The following is a 16,767-nucleotide window of genomic DNA, read 5'->3' as shown; positions in this document are numbered from 1 at the left end:
AAAAAAAAAAAAAAAAAAAAGGAAAAGCTGTTGAAGAGTCAATATAAAACTAAAAGATTATGAGATTAGTGGCAATAAAATAGTCCTTAATTTTTTGCTTTTCTTCTGTCCCATATCAGGTGGCTCTTCTGACATGAGACAGAGATTTTGAATTTTACTTTAACAAGCATACTTGGGTTTAGAGATGGAGGGAGCCACACTCCAACTCCAAAGCCAGCTTTAATTTTTAACTGGAGCAGGTCTGCTGTCCTTGGGTGGTTTCAGTTTGCGGTCTTTCTTGGAACCAGGTGTTGTCTTAGGGTAAACTATTGAGGGTCAGGCTTCTATTAAGCCTGGTCCTGGCTGGGTCCTGTATTCCTTCCCTTTATAGGTACCCATGACAGACCCCAATCATGGGTCCTGCTTGTTCAGGGGATAGTATTGGGATCTAAGAACCCTTAGCTAACAGATTTTCTAGGGCAGTGGCCATCCTCTGCCACCAGCCCCTGTAGCTCTGATCTTTGAGTACAACCAACGCAATTGTAATCCTGAATGTCCTGTATGGTTCTGCGTAAAGAACCAAAGTGTCTTGTCTTATTGTAGAACCAGTTTAGTCGATAAGTCCATTAATTAACAACTCTGGGCCTATTTTCCTGATATGTCAATGGGCATTATAGGTGGCCATTTTGTCCTCCATGCTAGGGAGTTCCCCTTGTCTCAGCATTTCAACCTATTCTGGGCAGGGAGCATGGGACAATGTGTTCTTTTCTGTAACTATTTCAAGCCGACATTGTTACCAGATCCCAAGAAGGCTAAAAGGCTGTCAAAGGTAAGGAGGGAATCTAGGTAGTGGGGCATTTACCAGCAGCAGCTGGTTCTCTGGCTGCGCTGAAGAGACAGGGAGCACTTACACAGACTGGACTTGCCCGCATCAGCTTTCAGCAAGTCCAGGGCCCTCAGTCATTTGGAGCAGGTTGTAGTCAGCAGCTGCTGCTTGCTTGAATGTGTCTGCTCAAGAAACTTGAGACAAATTTAAACTAGGAACAGAAGTTAAAGTTTATGAACTTAGAGGAAAATAACTACATTTGAAACTTTCAGGAAGGGGAGGAGTCCCGAGACCAGGGGAGAGAAAAATATCACCCTCAGAAATAGGTGGGGAAACTTAGGCAGAGCTTATCTGGAATCCTTCTGTCCTGTGAGAAGTGGATCCAAGGTTTCCTTTCCTTTCTTTTTCTTTTTCTTTTTTTTTCTTTTGCCTATATAAATTTTTATTTTACAAAAGGACATAAAAGTGTTAGATAATAGTATCACAATCTGTACTGAAATCCACATCGCAGAAAAAAGCAGGTGATGGGTATCTGTAAAACAGCAGGGGTGGACTAGCAGAAACTGCAGACTTGGGTTAGAAGCATGTACATTGTTCTTCTGTCCTAAGAGCCAGGTATAGACTGGACAGAGATATCTTTGGCCTGATGAGAAGCAGCTTTAAGTTTATATATATAGATGGCAACCAAGATAAATCCAGAATCTTAAGCTTGTGACTAAGCAGTAAGTAGTCATTGTTCTACCAGCTTATCAGAACTCTATTAAATGCTAAACTCTGAACTTTTATATCATAGAAGGGGGTGATCCGTTCCTGGTGGGTCATCTCAGTTTGTGGTCTTTCTTGGAACCAGGTATTGTGTTAGGGTAAACTACTGAGTGAGATTCAGGCCTCTATTAAGCTTGTCATGGCTGGGTCCTGTATCTGCAAAAAGACCATTTGCATTATATGTCTGAAGAGAAAAGCAGAAACAAATATTTGGGAAGACTTATCTTGTTGAATGTAATATATCAATAGGCCAATTTACTCTTTTTCTTGGGACTTTTTTTTTTTTGGAATGATTTGTCCTTTTTCTTGCTATGTCTCATTTGTCCAGTTGCTTAGTTGGATGCCTTTATTCTCCTGAAAAGACAAAAGCAAAATCCTTCCTCAATTCTAAATTTGGGGTGTTGCTTTCATTGGTTAATGAATAAAGAAACTGCTTTGAGCCTGATAGGGCAGAACTTAGGTAGGTGGAGAAGACAGAACTGAATGCTGGGAATAAGGGCAGAGTGAGAAGAAGCCATGGATCTTCTGCCTGAGATGGATATGTCAGAGTTAGCCAATAAGAAGTTAGAGCTAATTGCCAAGCGGTGTTTTAATTAATACAGTTTCTGTGTGGTTATTTCAGGTGTAAGCTAGCCAGGCGACCATGACAAACAAGGGGCCCTCTCCCTTGTAACATTGGGGAATTTCCCAATGTTATCTGATCAAATGAAAGTACTTGTTAGTTTTAAAAGTTAATTTGGATTGAATAGTCACACTGTTTGGTGAACTATCTCCTCTTCTTCCTTTTTTTAAAAAATATTTATTTATTTATTATGTATACAGCATTCCTTCCATGTATGTCTGCTGGCCAGAAGAGGGCACCAGACCCCATTACAGATGGTTGTGAGCCACCATATGGTTGCTAGGAATTGAACTCAGGACCTTTGGAAGAACAGTCAGTGCTCTTAACCTCTGAGCCATCTCTCCAGCCCCACTATCTCCTCTTCTAATCAAGAGTTCGTTCTCTTGTTCAAATCTAACCTTTATCAATTTTGATTTATGATTTCTCCTGAAATTTTTGTTTTATTTTCTAAAGCTGTTCTATCATCCAGAGCAGTATGTTTTTTTTTTTATAATAGGCATTAGGTTCTTGAATAGCTCTGGGAAGGAGTTTCCTCCACTGTGACAGGAAACAGCAGAACTGAATTTGACAAGATAGCCTACCAGAGGCCCCTCCCAGTGGTTTCTGATGGCAAGGGTTTCTTTAACTGCCCTTTGTTATCTACATTCATTAGTCCGATGCCTGCCCTTGCCACACCTTCTATGTAGTTCACAAGGGAGATGCGTTCTGTTTGGATCATGCTTAGAAAAAAAAATTGTTTCTAGGAATGCCCTGTTTACAATCCATTTTTAGGGACTGAAACACTTGACTTTTGATATTTCTACTTTCTATTTTTTTTTTCAAACCCTCTGGAAATCACCTCTCCTATCCAAGCAGAGTTCACAGATCTCCGTGAGTTCAAGACTACCCTGGGCTACACTAGATTGACCCAGTCTCAAAGAGAAACAGAGCCAGGTGTTTAATTTTAGTACTTGGGAGTCACACACCTTTAATTCCAGCACGAGGGAGGTGGAGAAAGGAAGAGAGATGGCTGAGCCGAGAGAGGAATATAAGACAGGAGGAGACATGAGCTCAGTATTCAGTCTGAGGGTTCAGTGTGAGGATTTGTCTCCACAGGATCTTGCCCATTTGGTCTGAGGAATCGGCAGAGGTAAAAAGTCTCTCTAGTGGCTGGCTCCTTTACTTCTCTGACCTTTCAGCATTTACCCCATATCTGACTCTGGGTTTTTATTATTAAGACAAATTAGAATTTGTGCCACAGTCCCCAGCATTGGGATGGTGGAAGGAAAAACTGACTCCCTACAGGTAATCCTCTCACCTCTACCTGCAAGCGATGGCATGGACACATACACGAAATTTACAAACTAGAAAGTGTATGAATCAGGGAACTCTTGGAGCAGGACAGTATATCTTAGCTTTGTCCTTACTCTCTGAAAACTGGTAGCTCAGTAGTTGTCATAGGTTATCATTTCACCTAATTAAAAAATATGTGAGTGCTTTGTATGTGTAGCTGTTCACTGCATGTCTGGTGGTTGTAAGGGCTGGAAGAGGGTGTTGGATCCCCTGGAACTGGGGGTTACAGTAGGTTGTGAGCCACCCTGTGAGTGCTGGGAGTTGATCTGGATCCCCTAGAAGAACGCTGAGCTGTTGCTGGAGCCCCACAATTATTTTTTTAACTATCTTATGTACATTGATGTTTTGCCTGTATATATGTGTGAGGGTGGTGGATCCCCTGGAACTGGAGTTACAGACAGTGAGCTGCCGTGTAGGTGCTGGGAATTCAACCCAGGTCCTCTGGAAGGACTCTTAACAACCACTGAGCCATCTCTCCAGCCCCCTACGATTTTATTTTTCTTGAACTTTTTATCATGTCATTTTTCAAGAGTACACTGATCAGGATCCCCTTGAGAATACACAAGAAGCCTCTAATCCCAGCTCTTGAGAGGCAGAGGCAGAGACAGGCAGATCTCTTGTGAATTCAAGGCCAAACTGGTCTACAAAAGCTAGTTCCAGGACAACGAGGGCTGTTACACAGAGAAACCCTGTCTTGAAAAAGCAAGAAACAAACAAGCAACAACAACAAAAACCCAGAATTCATAGGATTGGTATGTCTCTTTAAGTTTCTTTGAATTTATGTTACTTCCTACTTTTTTCCCTGTAAACTCCATCATCATCTATGCCCTGGCATGATTAAGCATGCATGGGCAGCCCATTTATGGTGGTTCTCCAGCCGTTCCTGTCCTGAGTAGTCACAGATGCTTGTGTTATTGTCATGCCCAAGGTTCCACAGTCTTCCTTTATCCTGTCTACCAAGCGTGTTTTTTTTTTTGGGGGGGAGGGCTCCCTCCTCACCCTATCCTGTGCCCTCCACCAAGCAGTGCTGACTTTGGGGATTTGCCGTCATTCATTCTCATAACATGGCTGAAGTTTCTCAATTACCATGGCCAAATCCTGTAGTTTACTTTCTGTAGATGGAGATGTTTCTTGTTTTTTTTTTTTTGTTGTTGTTGTTGTTGTTTTTGTTTTTTGTTTTTTGTTTTCGAGACAGGGTTTCTCTGTGGTTTTGGAGCCTGTCCTGGAACTAGCTCTTATAGACCAGGCTGGTCTCGAACTCACAGAGATCCGCCTGCCTCTGCCTCCCGAGTGCTGGGATTAAAGGCGTGCGCCACCACTGCCCAGCGGAGATGTTTCTTAATGTCATCATTGCACAGCCTATCTCTTCGTGTGACACCTAGAACCCTCCTGAGACATGCCATCCTAAACACATTCAGCCGCTGTTCTGAGAAGTGTTTCATTGTCCAGGTTTCAGAGTAGTAAAGAAGGCAGCTCAAGACACGTGTCTCATATACTTGTAATTTTGTTATTGTTGAGAAATAATATGGTTCTACAGGTACCCAGAGAAAATCATAAGAATACTAGAAAATGCCTATAGGATACTTTTGCACCAGTCAAAGTCTGTGGAGAACTAAGTGATGAGTTTAAGACAATCGCAGGAGAGATGCAGGGATGCGTCCTCTCACACCGCTCTTTAATCTGTTCCTGGAATTAATAACAGCAACAGCCCTGGAGGTTGAGGAGATAGACTGCACATAGGTGGTGTACAGACCAATAGCTTGCATTTCACCAACGATCCAGCACTGCTTGCTGAAAGTCCAAAGTAGCTGCAACCGTGGTAAGTAGAGTGGTAGAGTCAGTGAAATCCTTATGTGAAAGTAAACATTAAGAAGACTGAGATACAACACGTGGGAAGGCTGCACAAGGATTTTAACATTGTGATAAAGAACCAGAACCTCGAGCCAACAGTCAGCTTTGTCTGTCTGGGAGGAAACCTCAGTACAAAGGAGGGAACTGTTTCAGTCATCAAGAGGAGGATGGGGATAGCAAGGGCTGCTTTCCAGGCACCAGGAAAGGTTTGGTCAGCCAGGGACATAGTGACAACAATAAAACTGTAAACTCCCTATCTCAAGTTTATTGAGGAAACTCTTACTTTGAATTTTGTGGATTGTGTATGTTTGACTTTTCATATACTTTTTTTTTTTTCCAAACCCTGTAGCTTTGGAGCCTGTCCTGGAACTAGCTCTTGTAGACCAGGCTGGCCTTGAACTCACAGAGATCCTCCTGCCTCTGCCTGGGATTAAAGGCGTGTGCCACAACTGCCCAGCCATATACTTTTTTAATCATTAATCAATAAATAACCGTTGACTAGACCAATTGTGTATCATATCAGGATATATGATCTGCTTGTCTCTTGGTTTTAGTGAGATGAGTGAACATGCCTGTGGAGACCTAACAAAGGAGGGCATGTGTAATCAAAGAGTCCATAGGCCTTCTCAGTGGGCTTATTCAGCGTTGCTAAATACTGAAATTAGCTGAGCGGTCCTTCAGCAATAGAGTAAGTTGTATATGGTAGCCTTCCATACAGCAAAACAAAACCCAGTGCATTTTAACTGGTGGATACAGAAGCAGTTGTTTCTCAACAGAAGCCGTGTAGAGTGGAGTTTTAATAGAGAATATCCTGAAAGATTAAATTCTAAGTTAAAAAGTCAGCAAAACTAATGTTTTATTTAATCCTTTTTCTCACAGATGGAAGTATGTTATCTACTCAATTTTCAAAGCTCTTAGATGAATTTTTGTATCTTGTTCTGTTCATTCATTTTTGTGACTGCGTCATGTCACAATTACGGAAGTGTTTTTATTTCTGACTTTTAAGGGTTTTCCTATCTATGTTGCTTATTTGCTCTTTTATATTAACAGTTATCAAGTAGATTCAAGGGAAAAAAGACAAAGGTATTTTCAGTCGTATTGCATTATATTAAGCCATTTGGGGAGTATCATATATTTATCATATACTGTTGATAAATTTAAGCTTAATTTTGATATTGTAAATAAGATTGCTTTTTCTGGTTTTAATTTTAAAACAATTTTTTATAGTTGTATTTATGGTCTGTTTCGTTTTTCTTTCTTTTTGTGCCTGGAAATCACCATGTAAAACAGGCTTGCCTGTAACTCACAGAAATCTGCCTGTTTTTGCCTCCTAAGTGCTGGGATTAAAGGTGTGCACCATCCTGCCTGGTTCTAAAGGAACAAAGTGAAGATTAGGCTGGTTTTTGTTTTTCATTTTCTCTACAGACATTTATATATGAGATATATCTCATATACCACAAAATTCACACGTTGTAAGTATATATAATATAGTGGTTTGTGCATACATAGTGATTTTTAAAAAATGTTTTTCAAGACAGGGTTTCTCTATATAACAGCTCTGGCTGTCTTGGAACTTGCTCTGTAGACCAGGCTGGTCTGGAATTTACAGAGATCGGCCTGCCTCTGTCTCCTGAGTACTGGGACTAAAGGTGTGCACCACCACCTAGGCTGTATAGTGATTTCTTTTTTTAAAGCAGGTTTGTAACGTTTATTAGCTGGACTGAACTTATATTTTTATTTCTTTGGTTTGATTTTTACATATTTAACTTGATTTAAAAATATGTATCAGGCCGGGCGGTGGTGGCGCATGCCTTTAATCCCAGCACTCGGGAGGCGGAGGCAGGCGGATCTCTGTGAGTTTGAGGCCAGCCTGGTCTACAAGAGCTAGTTCCAGGACAGGAACCAAAAAAGCTACGGAGAAACCCTGTCTCGAAAAATCAAAAAAAAAAATATATATATATCATACTATGGATCTAGCATTTAGTTGTGGAAGATTTGTGTCATTCCAGAAAGTTCCCTTGTTTTTTAAAAAATGAGATTATTTTTCATGTGTGTAGGTATTTTATCTGCAAGTATGTATATATGTGTACTGCATGTGTACTTGGTGCTGATGGAGGTCAAAGAGGGTATTGGATCCCCTGGGACTGGGTATGAATGGTTGTGAGCTATCAATCATGTGGGTGATGGAAAACTGAACCTAGGTCCTCTGCAAGAGCAAGAAGTATTCTTAATTACTGAGCCATCTCTCCAGCCCCAACCCCATGTCCTTTTATAGTGACTTTTATGTTGAGGGTATGTAAAGTCTGTATTTATGCATACTTTTTTTTTTTTTGGTTTTTTTCAAGACAGGGTTTCTCTGTGGCTTTGGGGCCTGTCCTGGCACTAGCTCTGTAGACCAGGCTGGTCTCGAACTCACAGAGCCTCTGCCTCCCGAGTGCTGGGATTAAAGGCGTACGCCACTACCGCCCAGCCAGAAGTTTTATTTTTAATTAATTAATTAATTAATTAATTAATTCTTTGGAGTAAGAAAAGATGGCATTCATTCTAAATGTGTTGTTCCATGTTTGTTAGAGGATGGCCTTCCCGGTGGATTTGCTTGATAACTGCACACATGAGGAACTGGAAAATTCTGCTGAGGACTATCTCTCCAACTTAAGGTGTGCAGACCCTGAAAATCCAGAGTGGTTTTCTATTCTCAATATTACGGTAAGGCATCCTGCAATGATTTAAAAAAAAAAAAAAAACTACCCTTTCAGTGCAGTTTATGTACAAAATCAATATCTTTTTAAAAAATATTAGTGTAAAAAATCATTCAACTTTGAAATATTTACCAGAAATTTACCAGTAAAATGTGCTAATAGTGATTAATCAATTTGAACAAATTGAGTGGCAGATCAGGGATTTTGATGTGTGTGTGTGTAAAGTACGTACATGTGCGTGCAAGCAGAGGCCGGAAGACTACTGCTTTATACTTTATTCCCTTGAGACAGGTTTTTTGACCAAACCTGAAGCTTGCCATTTCAATTAGACTTGCTAGCCAGTGAGCTTTTTCAGGATCCTTCTGTGCCCCATCCACCTCCGTGCTGGACACAAGGGGAATGGTATGTGGTTACTATGGTATGTGGTTACTAGGTGAGCGAGCGCAGGTGCTCTTGCTGAGTGAGCAAGTGCTTTTCCCGCTGAGCTGCCTCCCAGCCTGACTGTCAAGATGCACACAGGTGATTACTTGGGGTTTGTTTTTTTGCCTTTAGTTTTAAAGGTAAGGCACTTACCACTTTTGTTAGGACAAGACACCATTTCAAAGTAGTGTCACTTAAATTTATTTTAGATTTGGAATTTTGAATTTAGAACTTCCTTTTAATTAAAAAAAACAGTAAGGCTCAAAATTACATTTTTCTATCACGAATCTTTTCTTACCTTTGAAAATTTTGTGATTTTGATCAAGAAGATGTGTTATTTTGAGACTTGGAGTCATTTAAATTCCACTACGAAATGAAATGACTAGATTTCTCAATATCTCCAGGTCTCAGAACTTGCTTCTGGGAGTATTTAAGATCTAAATTTTTTTATTGTATGGGGAGGCATGTGTGGAATTAGAGGGCAGGTTTTAGTTCTTTTTTCCTACCATGTGGGACTTGGTGATGAAACATAGAAGCAAGTTCCTTTACCCCCTGAGCCATCTCACTTGCCCTCATGTAAAGAATTTCTAACAATTTCTCCAGCACAAGCATTTTTTGTTTGTTTTTCGAGACAGTGTTTCTCTGTGTAATAGCCCTAGCTGTCCTGGAACTAGATCTTGTAGACCAGGCTGCCCTTGAAGTCACAGAGATCCCCCTGCCTCTGCCTCTTGAGTCAAGTGCTGGGGTTAAAGGTGTGTGCCACCACCGCCCAGCTGGCACCAGTATTTTTCATTCTTTAAATTGACTGGCTCTGGAAAAGTAATGCTAGGTCAGTGAAAACAGCTTTGTTCAAGTATTGTACGTTCCTCGCTGAAGCATTAGTCTACTTAAGTGATCCCTTAACTAGGAAATGAAGTATTTCCTTAACTAGGAATTTCAGATTTCCTCATGAAATCTGGTGATAATAAACTGTAGTTGGTTTTCAGTGACATTTGCTTCCCCTCAGGAGCATGGCTGGCCTCTAGGAATGTTTATAGAAACAAATTTTTATTTTTCCACAAGAAAATTTTTGCAGAAGAGAAGCCTCTTTTTTTACTGTTGCTTGTTTGTGTTTGTTCTCTTTAGGAGAGACTAGGGATGTTATCTTGTGTGCAGTGAAGCTGTGTTATAGAATACACTTGAGAAAAGCTTAAGTTCTGGCAAATCCTTTGGTATTTTTTGTCATGTATTTTTATTAAATTCTCCACTAATCTTGAACCATCTTTTATTTCAGATTCCTATTAGCCTGTCAAATGTGGGCTTTGTGCCTCTTTATGGTGGGAATCAGGCCCAGAAAATTCTTGCTCTCTTTGCACCTGAGGATTCTCTCACAGGTCTCTTCTTTGCTTCATTTTTGTAAATTGAGGATCTTGAATTCAACCTTTAGGAATTTACTGAGAAACTACATAAAATAATTTGTTGTAAATTTTTTTTTCAAATTGTAGTTTTAGAAAAGTGCAGTTCTTAATTGCTTGTAATTAAACATTTAATGAATGAAGTAAAATAAAAGTAAGTGTAAATTGTGAGTTCAGGATCTGGGAGGAGAGGGTGTAGCTGAGTAGTAGAGAGAGCACTTACCTGGACTTGAGGGGTATTGGTTCTGATTCTCAATATGCAGAAAAGGAAAGCAAGCAAGAATGGGTGTATTTCATGTGTGTATGTAATCCTTAGTAAGTAGCAGTATTGTCTTGTTGACCCTTTAGACTTAAGTGTTAATGGTCATTTTTCTGTTTTAGCTGTGGCGCTTTACCTTGTTGACCAGTGGTGGGCCATTGATGATATTGTGAGAACATCTGCCCCTTCGAGAGAGGGGCTAAAGCAGGTAATTAGTTCATGTCCTTCAGTGAGTCCTATAAAATGATGGGCTTCAAAGTTGTTGACATTTCCCTCGTTTTCATATAACCCAGTAACTGAACTGGGGTTTCTTATGGTGAAACTAGGACCTCGTTTATATGACCCTTCCTTTTCTGAATAGGTGAGAAGAATGAACCCCTGGATTAGCTCCTGAGGCTGCCTGCCTGGCCTCGCTCTCCTGAAGCTTCTGACCCTCTGTTTGGAGGAGGAGAGCCTAGGGTTGGGTGGTTGAAGTTGAAGCACTCCAGGTGGAAGGACTAAGGCATCAGATTTGATATCTCACATAGGCTGTGTTGTAGTTCCTGATATCATTTCTTTTCTTTTTTTTTTGGTTTTTGGTTTTTGGTTTTTCGAGACAGGGTTTCTCTGTAGCTTTGGTGCCGGTCCTGGAACTAGCTCTTGTAGACCAGGCTGGCCTCAAACTCACAGAGATCTGCCTGCCTCTGCCTCCAGAGTGCTGGGATTAAAGGCGTGCGCCACCACCGCCCGGCCCTGATATCATTTCTTACTCTGTGTTTGGAACGCTGAGAGACACATCCAACTCAAAGGGAAGGAATTTTAGGGAAGAAATATGTAAGGGTTCATCCTTCTGCATATTCTATTTATTCATAAAAAGAAGTTTTAGGAGAGTAATATACCAAACATTATTCCTTCTGGATATTGTATTTATACTTGAATATGCCTTTAGATTGCAGAGTAAGAAGCCCATCTCACAGAAACTGGGAGAGTACACATCTGGATATCTGCCAGTCTTTGTAGTTCAGCCTAGTCTTGAACTACTATAGACGAAGAAGGAATTTTAAGCATGTATGAAGTCATAAAATAGGTGTAGGGAGCTGTGCAAGAGTGTAATTTATCAGCTCTGACAGTGAAAGTGTATATAAAGAAAGTAAATGTCCCGAGAAATTGAAATAGAACTGAGGTATGGCAGACATCCACAGGAGGGCTAAAGGATAGAGAAGGACAGGACAAGTAGATGTCTCTTCCTCTCCTACTCACGGGGAGAAACTAAAACCTCCATGTGTGGACTGGGAAAGGAGGATGACGACACCTTCAGCTCAGTGCCCATCCATCAGTGGCACCTCTGAGAAGTGAGAAGTCAGTAGGGGTAGGGCAGGAAGACCAGCTGGTCTATCAGATTCTGGCTAGTAAGGAAAAATGGTAAATTCTCAGGAGGGAATAGCTTGTTTATAAACATATGATCTTGAGCAAGGGATATTATTGTTACAGACCTTTTCCTCTTATTTGTTGGGGTAAAATTAAATCGATACGATAAAGATTACAGCCCTGTGTCTCAAAGTTAGGTTTAGTTATATAGGCGGAGGTCCCCAGGCTCATGCTACAAGACTTTCCCCACTTTTCTGTCCTGGTCATCATACTACCAGTTCCCTGGAGCTCATGGATGGCATACTTACCATTTTCAGTGTGCTGAATGAAGGAACTAATCTCTGAAAAGCAGAATCCAGAAACAAAGATGGAACCTGGGTACATTAGCCATTTTTTCTGTGATAAAATACCCTGACCAAGGCAGTTTACAGAAGGAAGAGTTTATTTGGGCTTACAGGTCCAAAAGAAATGAGTCCATCATGACAGGGATGCATGACAACAAGCTTGCGTGGTGCTGGGGGAGGAGACTGAGAAATCACACCCTGAACTGCAGGCAGCAAAGCAGAGAGCAACTGGGAGTAGGGCAAGGCTACATTATCTCAGAGTCCATCACCAGTGACGTCCTTTCCCAGCAAGGCTGCACCACGTAAATTCCCCAAGCAGCTCCAACAACTGGGATCCAAGTGTTGAAATACCTGAGCCTATGGGGACATTTCCCATTCAAAGCACCACACTGAGGATGTTTGTCAGTTGGTAGAAGGCTTGTCTAGTGTATACACGAAGCTCTGGGTTTGATCCCAGCATTGCATAAATTGGGTGTGGTGCCATGCCTATACATCCCAGCACCTGGGAGGTGGAACACAGGAGGATTAGGAATTCAAGTAAGTTCAGGATCACCCTTGACTTCATTGAGACGGTCTCTAAAAAATAAGTAGGGACAAATAAATTTAAATAGGAATATATGTAAGGTAATATGTATGTGTGTGTATTTCAGAAAGATTAGTTGTACATGTACACAGTATCCTCTAAAACAGCATGTGTGAGAAAAATTTGGCTTTAAATAAATAGAAGTAAAATGAAGCTAAGAAGCGTTGATAGCAAGTTCACATTAGTTTCAGAATATCTTCCATGTAAACACTGTCTGCCAAGTGTGCACAGAGATACTAGAGGGTCTGAGGCACTCATAAGGGAGAGGACCCAGATTCCAAAGTAACTCTCAACTGCTCTAACTCTCTTCAGTATTAAGGTATAAAATTCAGAAGAATGTCATAGCTATCTTCAAATGATGGTACTCTGTGTAGCTGCGTATTATCAAAGAACAGCCATTGGAAAGCAGATTTCAGCTCAGTGTGAAGTTTTAAATTGGTTACTGCTACATAAGGAAGTGGCCTGTCATTTAGAGATTGACTGTTCTGTCATTTCTTGTATTGTTTGGCTTGGAGAACCCCTGCCAGGGGTATTTAATTTTGAAGTGTGTGCATGTAGTATTTTTTTGCACAAATGGTTAGGACAAAGTTGTTTTCCTTTAAGGTGATGATTAGAGAATCTGGGTTGCGATCCGTTTGGGGGTCAAATGACCCTTTCACAGGGGCTGTATGTTGGAAGTTTATATTATGATTCATAACTAATAAAATTACAGTAATGAAGTAGTAACGAAATAATTTTTGATCGGGATTTTGATTACTACAACATGAGGAACTGTGTTAAAGGGTCACAGCATCAGGAAGTCTGAGAACCACTGTTTAAGGGGACTTGGAAGAAAATAGACTTTATAAACAGAAGTCTTGTTTTTGCATTAGAAATGTCTGTGGGAAAGCTGACTTTAGTAACAGAAGGCTGGGGTAACCGTGCAGTGCCTGTGATGGTGTGGCTCTGAGTGAGAGCTGGGCCTCTGTTTTCATGCTGGGCCCCAAGTGTGTTTCCCTAGACTTTCCTGCTGTCACTGTATTTGCTCATCTGCTCTAGCAAAGGGGTGTGTGGGTGGGAAGGCTGGGTGTCCTTATAGCAAGGATAGGGCTATCTAAGGAGCATTTCACCTGAAAAAGGAAAGATGCCTTTCTCAAGGGCATAGTTAGGACTGTCTTCATGAAATGTAATTGTTCTGCAACTCTCTTGGGAATAGTATACGCTTTTAAAATATTTATTTTAGTATAGGGGCAGGAATGGGGTGAAATAGGATTGAAGCAGAGTATGTAGTGGGGTACAGTAGTTAGGGCCACAGACACCCCTTATATCTGGGCAGCTAGAATCATGAAGACACTGCACTGAGATGCTAGACAGTGTGTGCCTTGGGCCCAGATTTGCCCGTTTTAGAATTTGCTACAAGACAGTATCTGTGCGTAAAATGTGTTGTGGGAATGGACTGTTCTTGTTAGTGATTAGCCTTGATTCTATGATAATAGAATGTTTATGATAACAATGTTTCAAATTGTGTTGACTGTCCTGGAAGTGCTCTGATGACATAGGAGATGTGGGAGCTGGGGACAAGGTGACTGGTGTCTCCTCGTAGCTGCACATTGTAATCGCTGTGCCTGCTGTCTGACTCTCTTTGTAGGTGAGCACTCTCGGAGAAAGAGTGGTTCTGTATGTTCTCAACCGAGTTATTTATAGAAAGCAGGAAATGGAGAGAAATGAGATCCCATTCCTGTGCCATAGCAGTACTGACTATGCTAAGATTCTGTGGAAGAAAGGAGAGGCTGTTGGGTTTTACTCAGTTAAGCCTACAGGTGAGTTTTACAAGTTCTTTAAACTGTGTTACAGAAATCTCCATTTTGGTCCCCAACTGTGTCGGTGTCTTAACCGCTGGAGTGCAAGTTGAGATGCTTGCACTTAGGATTTCTTCTGAGTGTCAGTTCTCCTGTCCACGGGAGAGCAGACTAGACCTTAGACCCAGAAGATTAGAGAAGGTTGTCATTTCACCGTGATCTTTATAGCCATGTGTTTGTTTAAAGGTTGCTATTTTGATTTCTGCTGCTGTTCCTATTACTTATTAAACCTGCTTGTTGCTTGGCCTACGTGCATTGCCATTTCTATTTAGAATGCTCAAAATAAATACAGATTTGGTTTTTCAGGTTGTTTATTTTGAGGAGCAGTCTTATCCCTACTCTGACTGTGCTCTCATCATTTGCTGTGTCTGGGGCTCCCTTCTCTTCGGGATCTGGCCTTTGCTCTTGCTATTCTGGTACCAGTTCCATTTCATATCCTAGAGCTGTGAGGTGCTGCTGCAGCTAATTTCAGCCTTCTCTTCCTTTTAAGCTCCATCTCTCTCTGCTGGCTAGTAGTGGAATTAAGGCTGTGTATGCCAGCCTTTAGATCAGGAAGTAACTTCTTTATTTCAAGGGAGTGCCTTTTCTTTAAAGGAAACTGAAGCATAACTGAAATTATTATTTTTTTAAAGATTTATTTATTATGTATACAATGTTCTGTCTGCATGTGTGCCTACATGCCAGAAGAGGGCACCAGATCTCATTACAGATGGTTGTGAGCCACCATGTGGTTGCTGGGAATTGAACTCAGGACCTCTGGAAGGAAAGTCAGTGCTCTTAACCTCTGAGCCATCTCTCCAGCCCCTGAAATTATTTTTGAGAAATTGCCCCAAAGAAAACCTAAAACCTTCTTTCTTGCTTTCTTTTTTTTTTGTTTTGGTTTTGGTTTTGGTTTTTCGAGACAGGATTTCTCTGTAGCTTTGGAGCCTGTCCTGGAACTAGCTCTTGTAGACCAGGCTGGCCTCGAACTCACAGAGATCCACCTGCCTCTGCCTCCCGAGTGCTGGGATTAATGGCGTGCGCCACCACTGCCCGGCTATTCTCACTTTCTTTTCCCTCTTCACATATACAGTAGGCAAATGATATGCCTGTAGCTATAAGATAAAATCTTTTAAAAAATATTTCTGTGTGCATGTGCGTGTATGAAAGTCACAGTGTGGGAATCAGTTCTCGCCTTTCACCATGTGGGTTTTAGGGATACACTCAAGTTGGGCTTGGCAGCAAGACCTTTACCTTTTGGGCCACCTCTAAACAACCAAAATCTAGTGAATGAGACAAAATAAACCCTACCAAAACAAAGCAAAAAGTTGTAGTCAGTAGACACCTAATCATTCATGGTAATGAATGATGCATTTAATGTAGTAGCAAGAGTAGTTGGTGAAGACTAAGCACTTAATTCTGCCTAGAAGAAGTGCCACTAAGAAAAATATTTGAAAGTGTCCCTGGAGGGTCAGTAGGGTTATCAGAAGTTAGAAATGTAGGGAAGGGAAAAGACCATGCTAGTAATCACATGCATGGGATTTAAGTATGTAAAGGAGAGTTGCAAATGTGCAGGGCGTGTTGAAATAAGCTTGACTTGTGGGACTAAAACATTCGAAAAAATAAAGAGAAGAATCTTACTACAGAACAAACCACCAAAAAGTTGGAGGGGTGAAGGTGAAGATTACATTGGGTATTGTCATAAAGGCCATGTTAAGACAGGTGACATTTTATTGTCCACAGCACATTAGGTACATGGTTTTTATAGCACTTGATTGGTAAGTAGGAAAGTTATCTTTTAAAGTCAAGAAGTCCTTAATAGATCATTGGTAGTTCAGACGAGAGAAGGGCCCAGTGAGGACTATAGTGGTAGAGACCGAGAAGAAAACGGAATGGACGTTTCCAGTACAGAGGGCAGTGAACTCACGTTGCTGGAGATGGGGTCTGAGTTTCTGCTATCTGAAGATGAGTAGTAATTCTTTTGTAAGTCAGTAAAATTTAGTCTGGCTTGTTAGATAGTGTCAAATAATTTGAAATACCCTCTGGATGACTGTGAGAAGTATTACTCAAGCCAAAACTAGACCCTTACTAAGTTTTTCTGGATTGGTTTCTTTAGAATAGCTAATACGTAACTGACTTAAATAGCATAAAAAATGAACACCCAATTTGTTTGGCATTCATATCATACAGTGTGGGAAAGCTATTCCCACGCAGACCCTTTTATGAGATGCTAACTGTGGTTTTAGGGTGGTGAAGGAATGCCTTCCTGGAGGACAAAGAAGGGGTTCCTGAGAAGAGGAAGCTGCTCATTGTGGCAGAATAGGTCTGTGATTTCTGTGCTTAGATCTTAAAGTCGTTGTTGGAGTGCATTTACTCATGTTATGATGGAGGAAGGTCATTGGTTGATTTAATAAAGAAGCTGCTTGACCTGATAGGTTAGAACGTAAGTGGGAGGAGCAGAATGCTGGGCGGAAGAGGAAGTGAGGTCAGAGACTCCACAGCTCTCTCTCGGAAGCAGATGCCTCAGGG

General features: G+C 41.1%; 1 protein-coding gene across 3 annotated transcripts in view; it reads left to right on the top strand.

The window, feature by feature from the left end:
• Fam169a (family with sequence similarity 169 member A) overlaps positions 1 to 16,767 on the top strand; it is a 66,749-nt gene that overhangs the window by 19,992 nt on the left and 29,990 nt on the right. For all 3 annotated transcript variants that reach the window (XM_005356450.2, XM_026783732.1, XM_026783731.1), the window contains exons 2-5: positions 7,947 to 8,081; positions 9,768 to 9,867; positions 10,270 to 10,355; positions 14,049 to 14,220. In XM_005356450.2, coding sequence (XP_005356507.1) covers positions 7,950 to 8,081; positions 9,768 to 9,867; positions 10,270 to 10,355; positions 14,049 to 14,220 — 490 coding nt within the window. In that variant the 5' untranslated portion in view covers positions 7,947 to 7,949. The remainder of the gene's footprint in view (positions 1 to 7,946; positions 8,082 to 9,767; positions 9,868 to 10,269; positions 10,356 to 14,048; positions 14,221 to 16,767) is intronic.

Source organism: Microtus ochrogaster, chromosome 19 (assembly GCF_000317375.1).
Source record: "Microtus ochrogaster isolate Prairie Vole_2 chromosome 19, MicOch1.0, whole genome shotgun sequence".
Lineage (NCBI taxonomy): Eukaryota > Metazoa > Chordata > Mammalia > Rodentia > Cricetidae > Microtus > Microtus ochrogaster.
The sequence above is the reverse complement of the archived record's forward strand: the minus strand, read 5'-3'. Positions and strand labels throughout refer to the sequence as shown.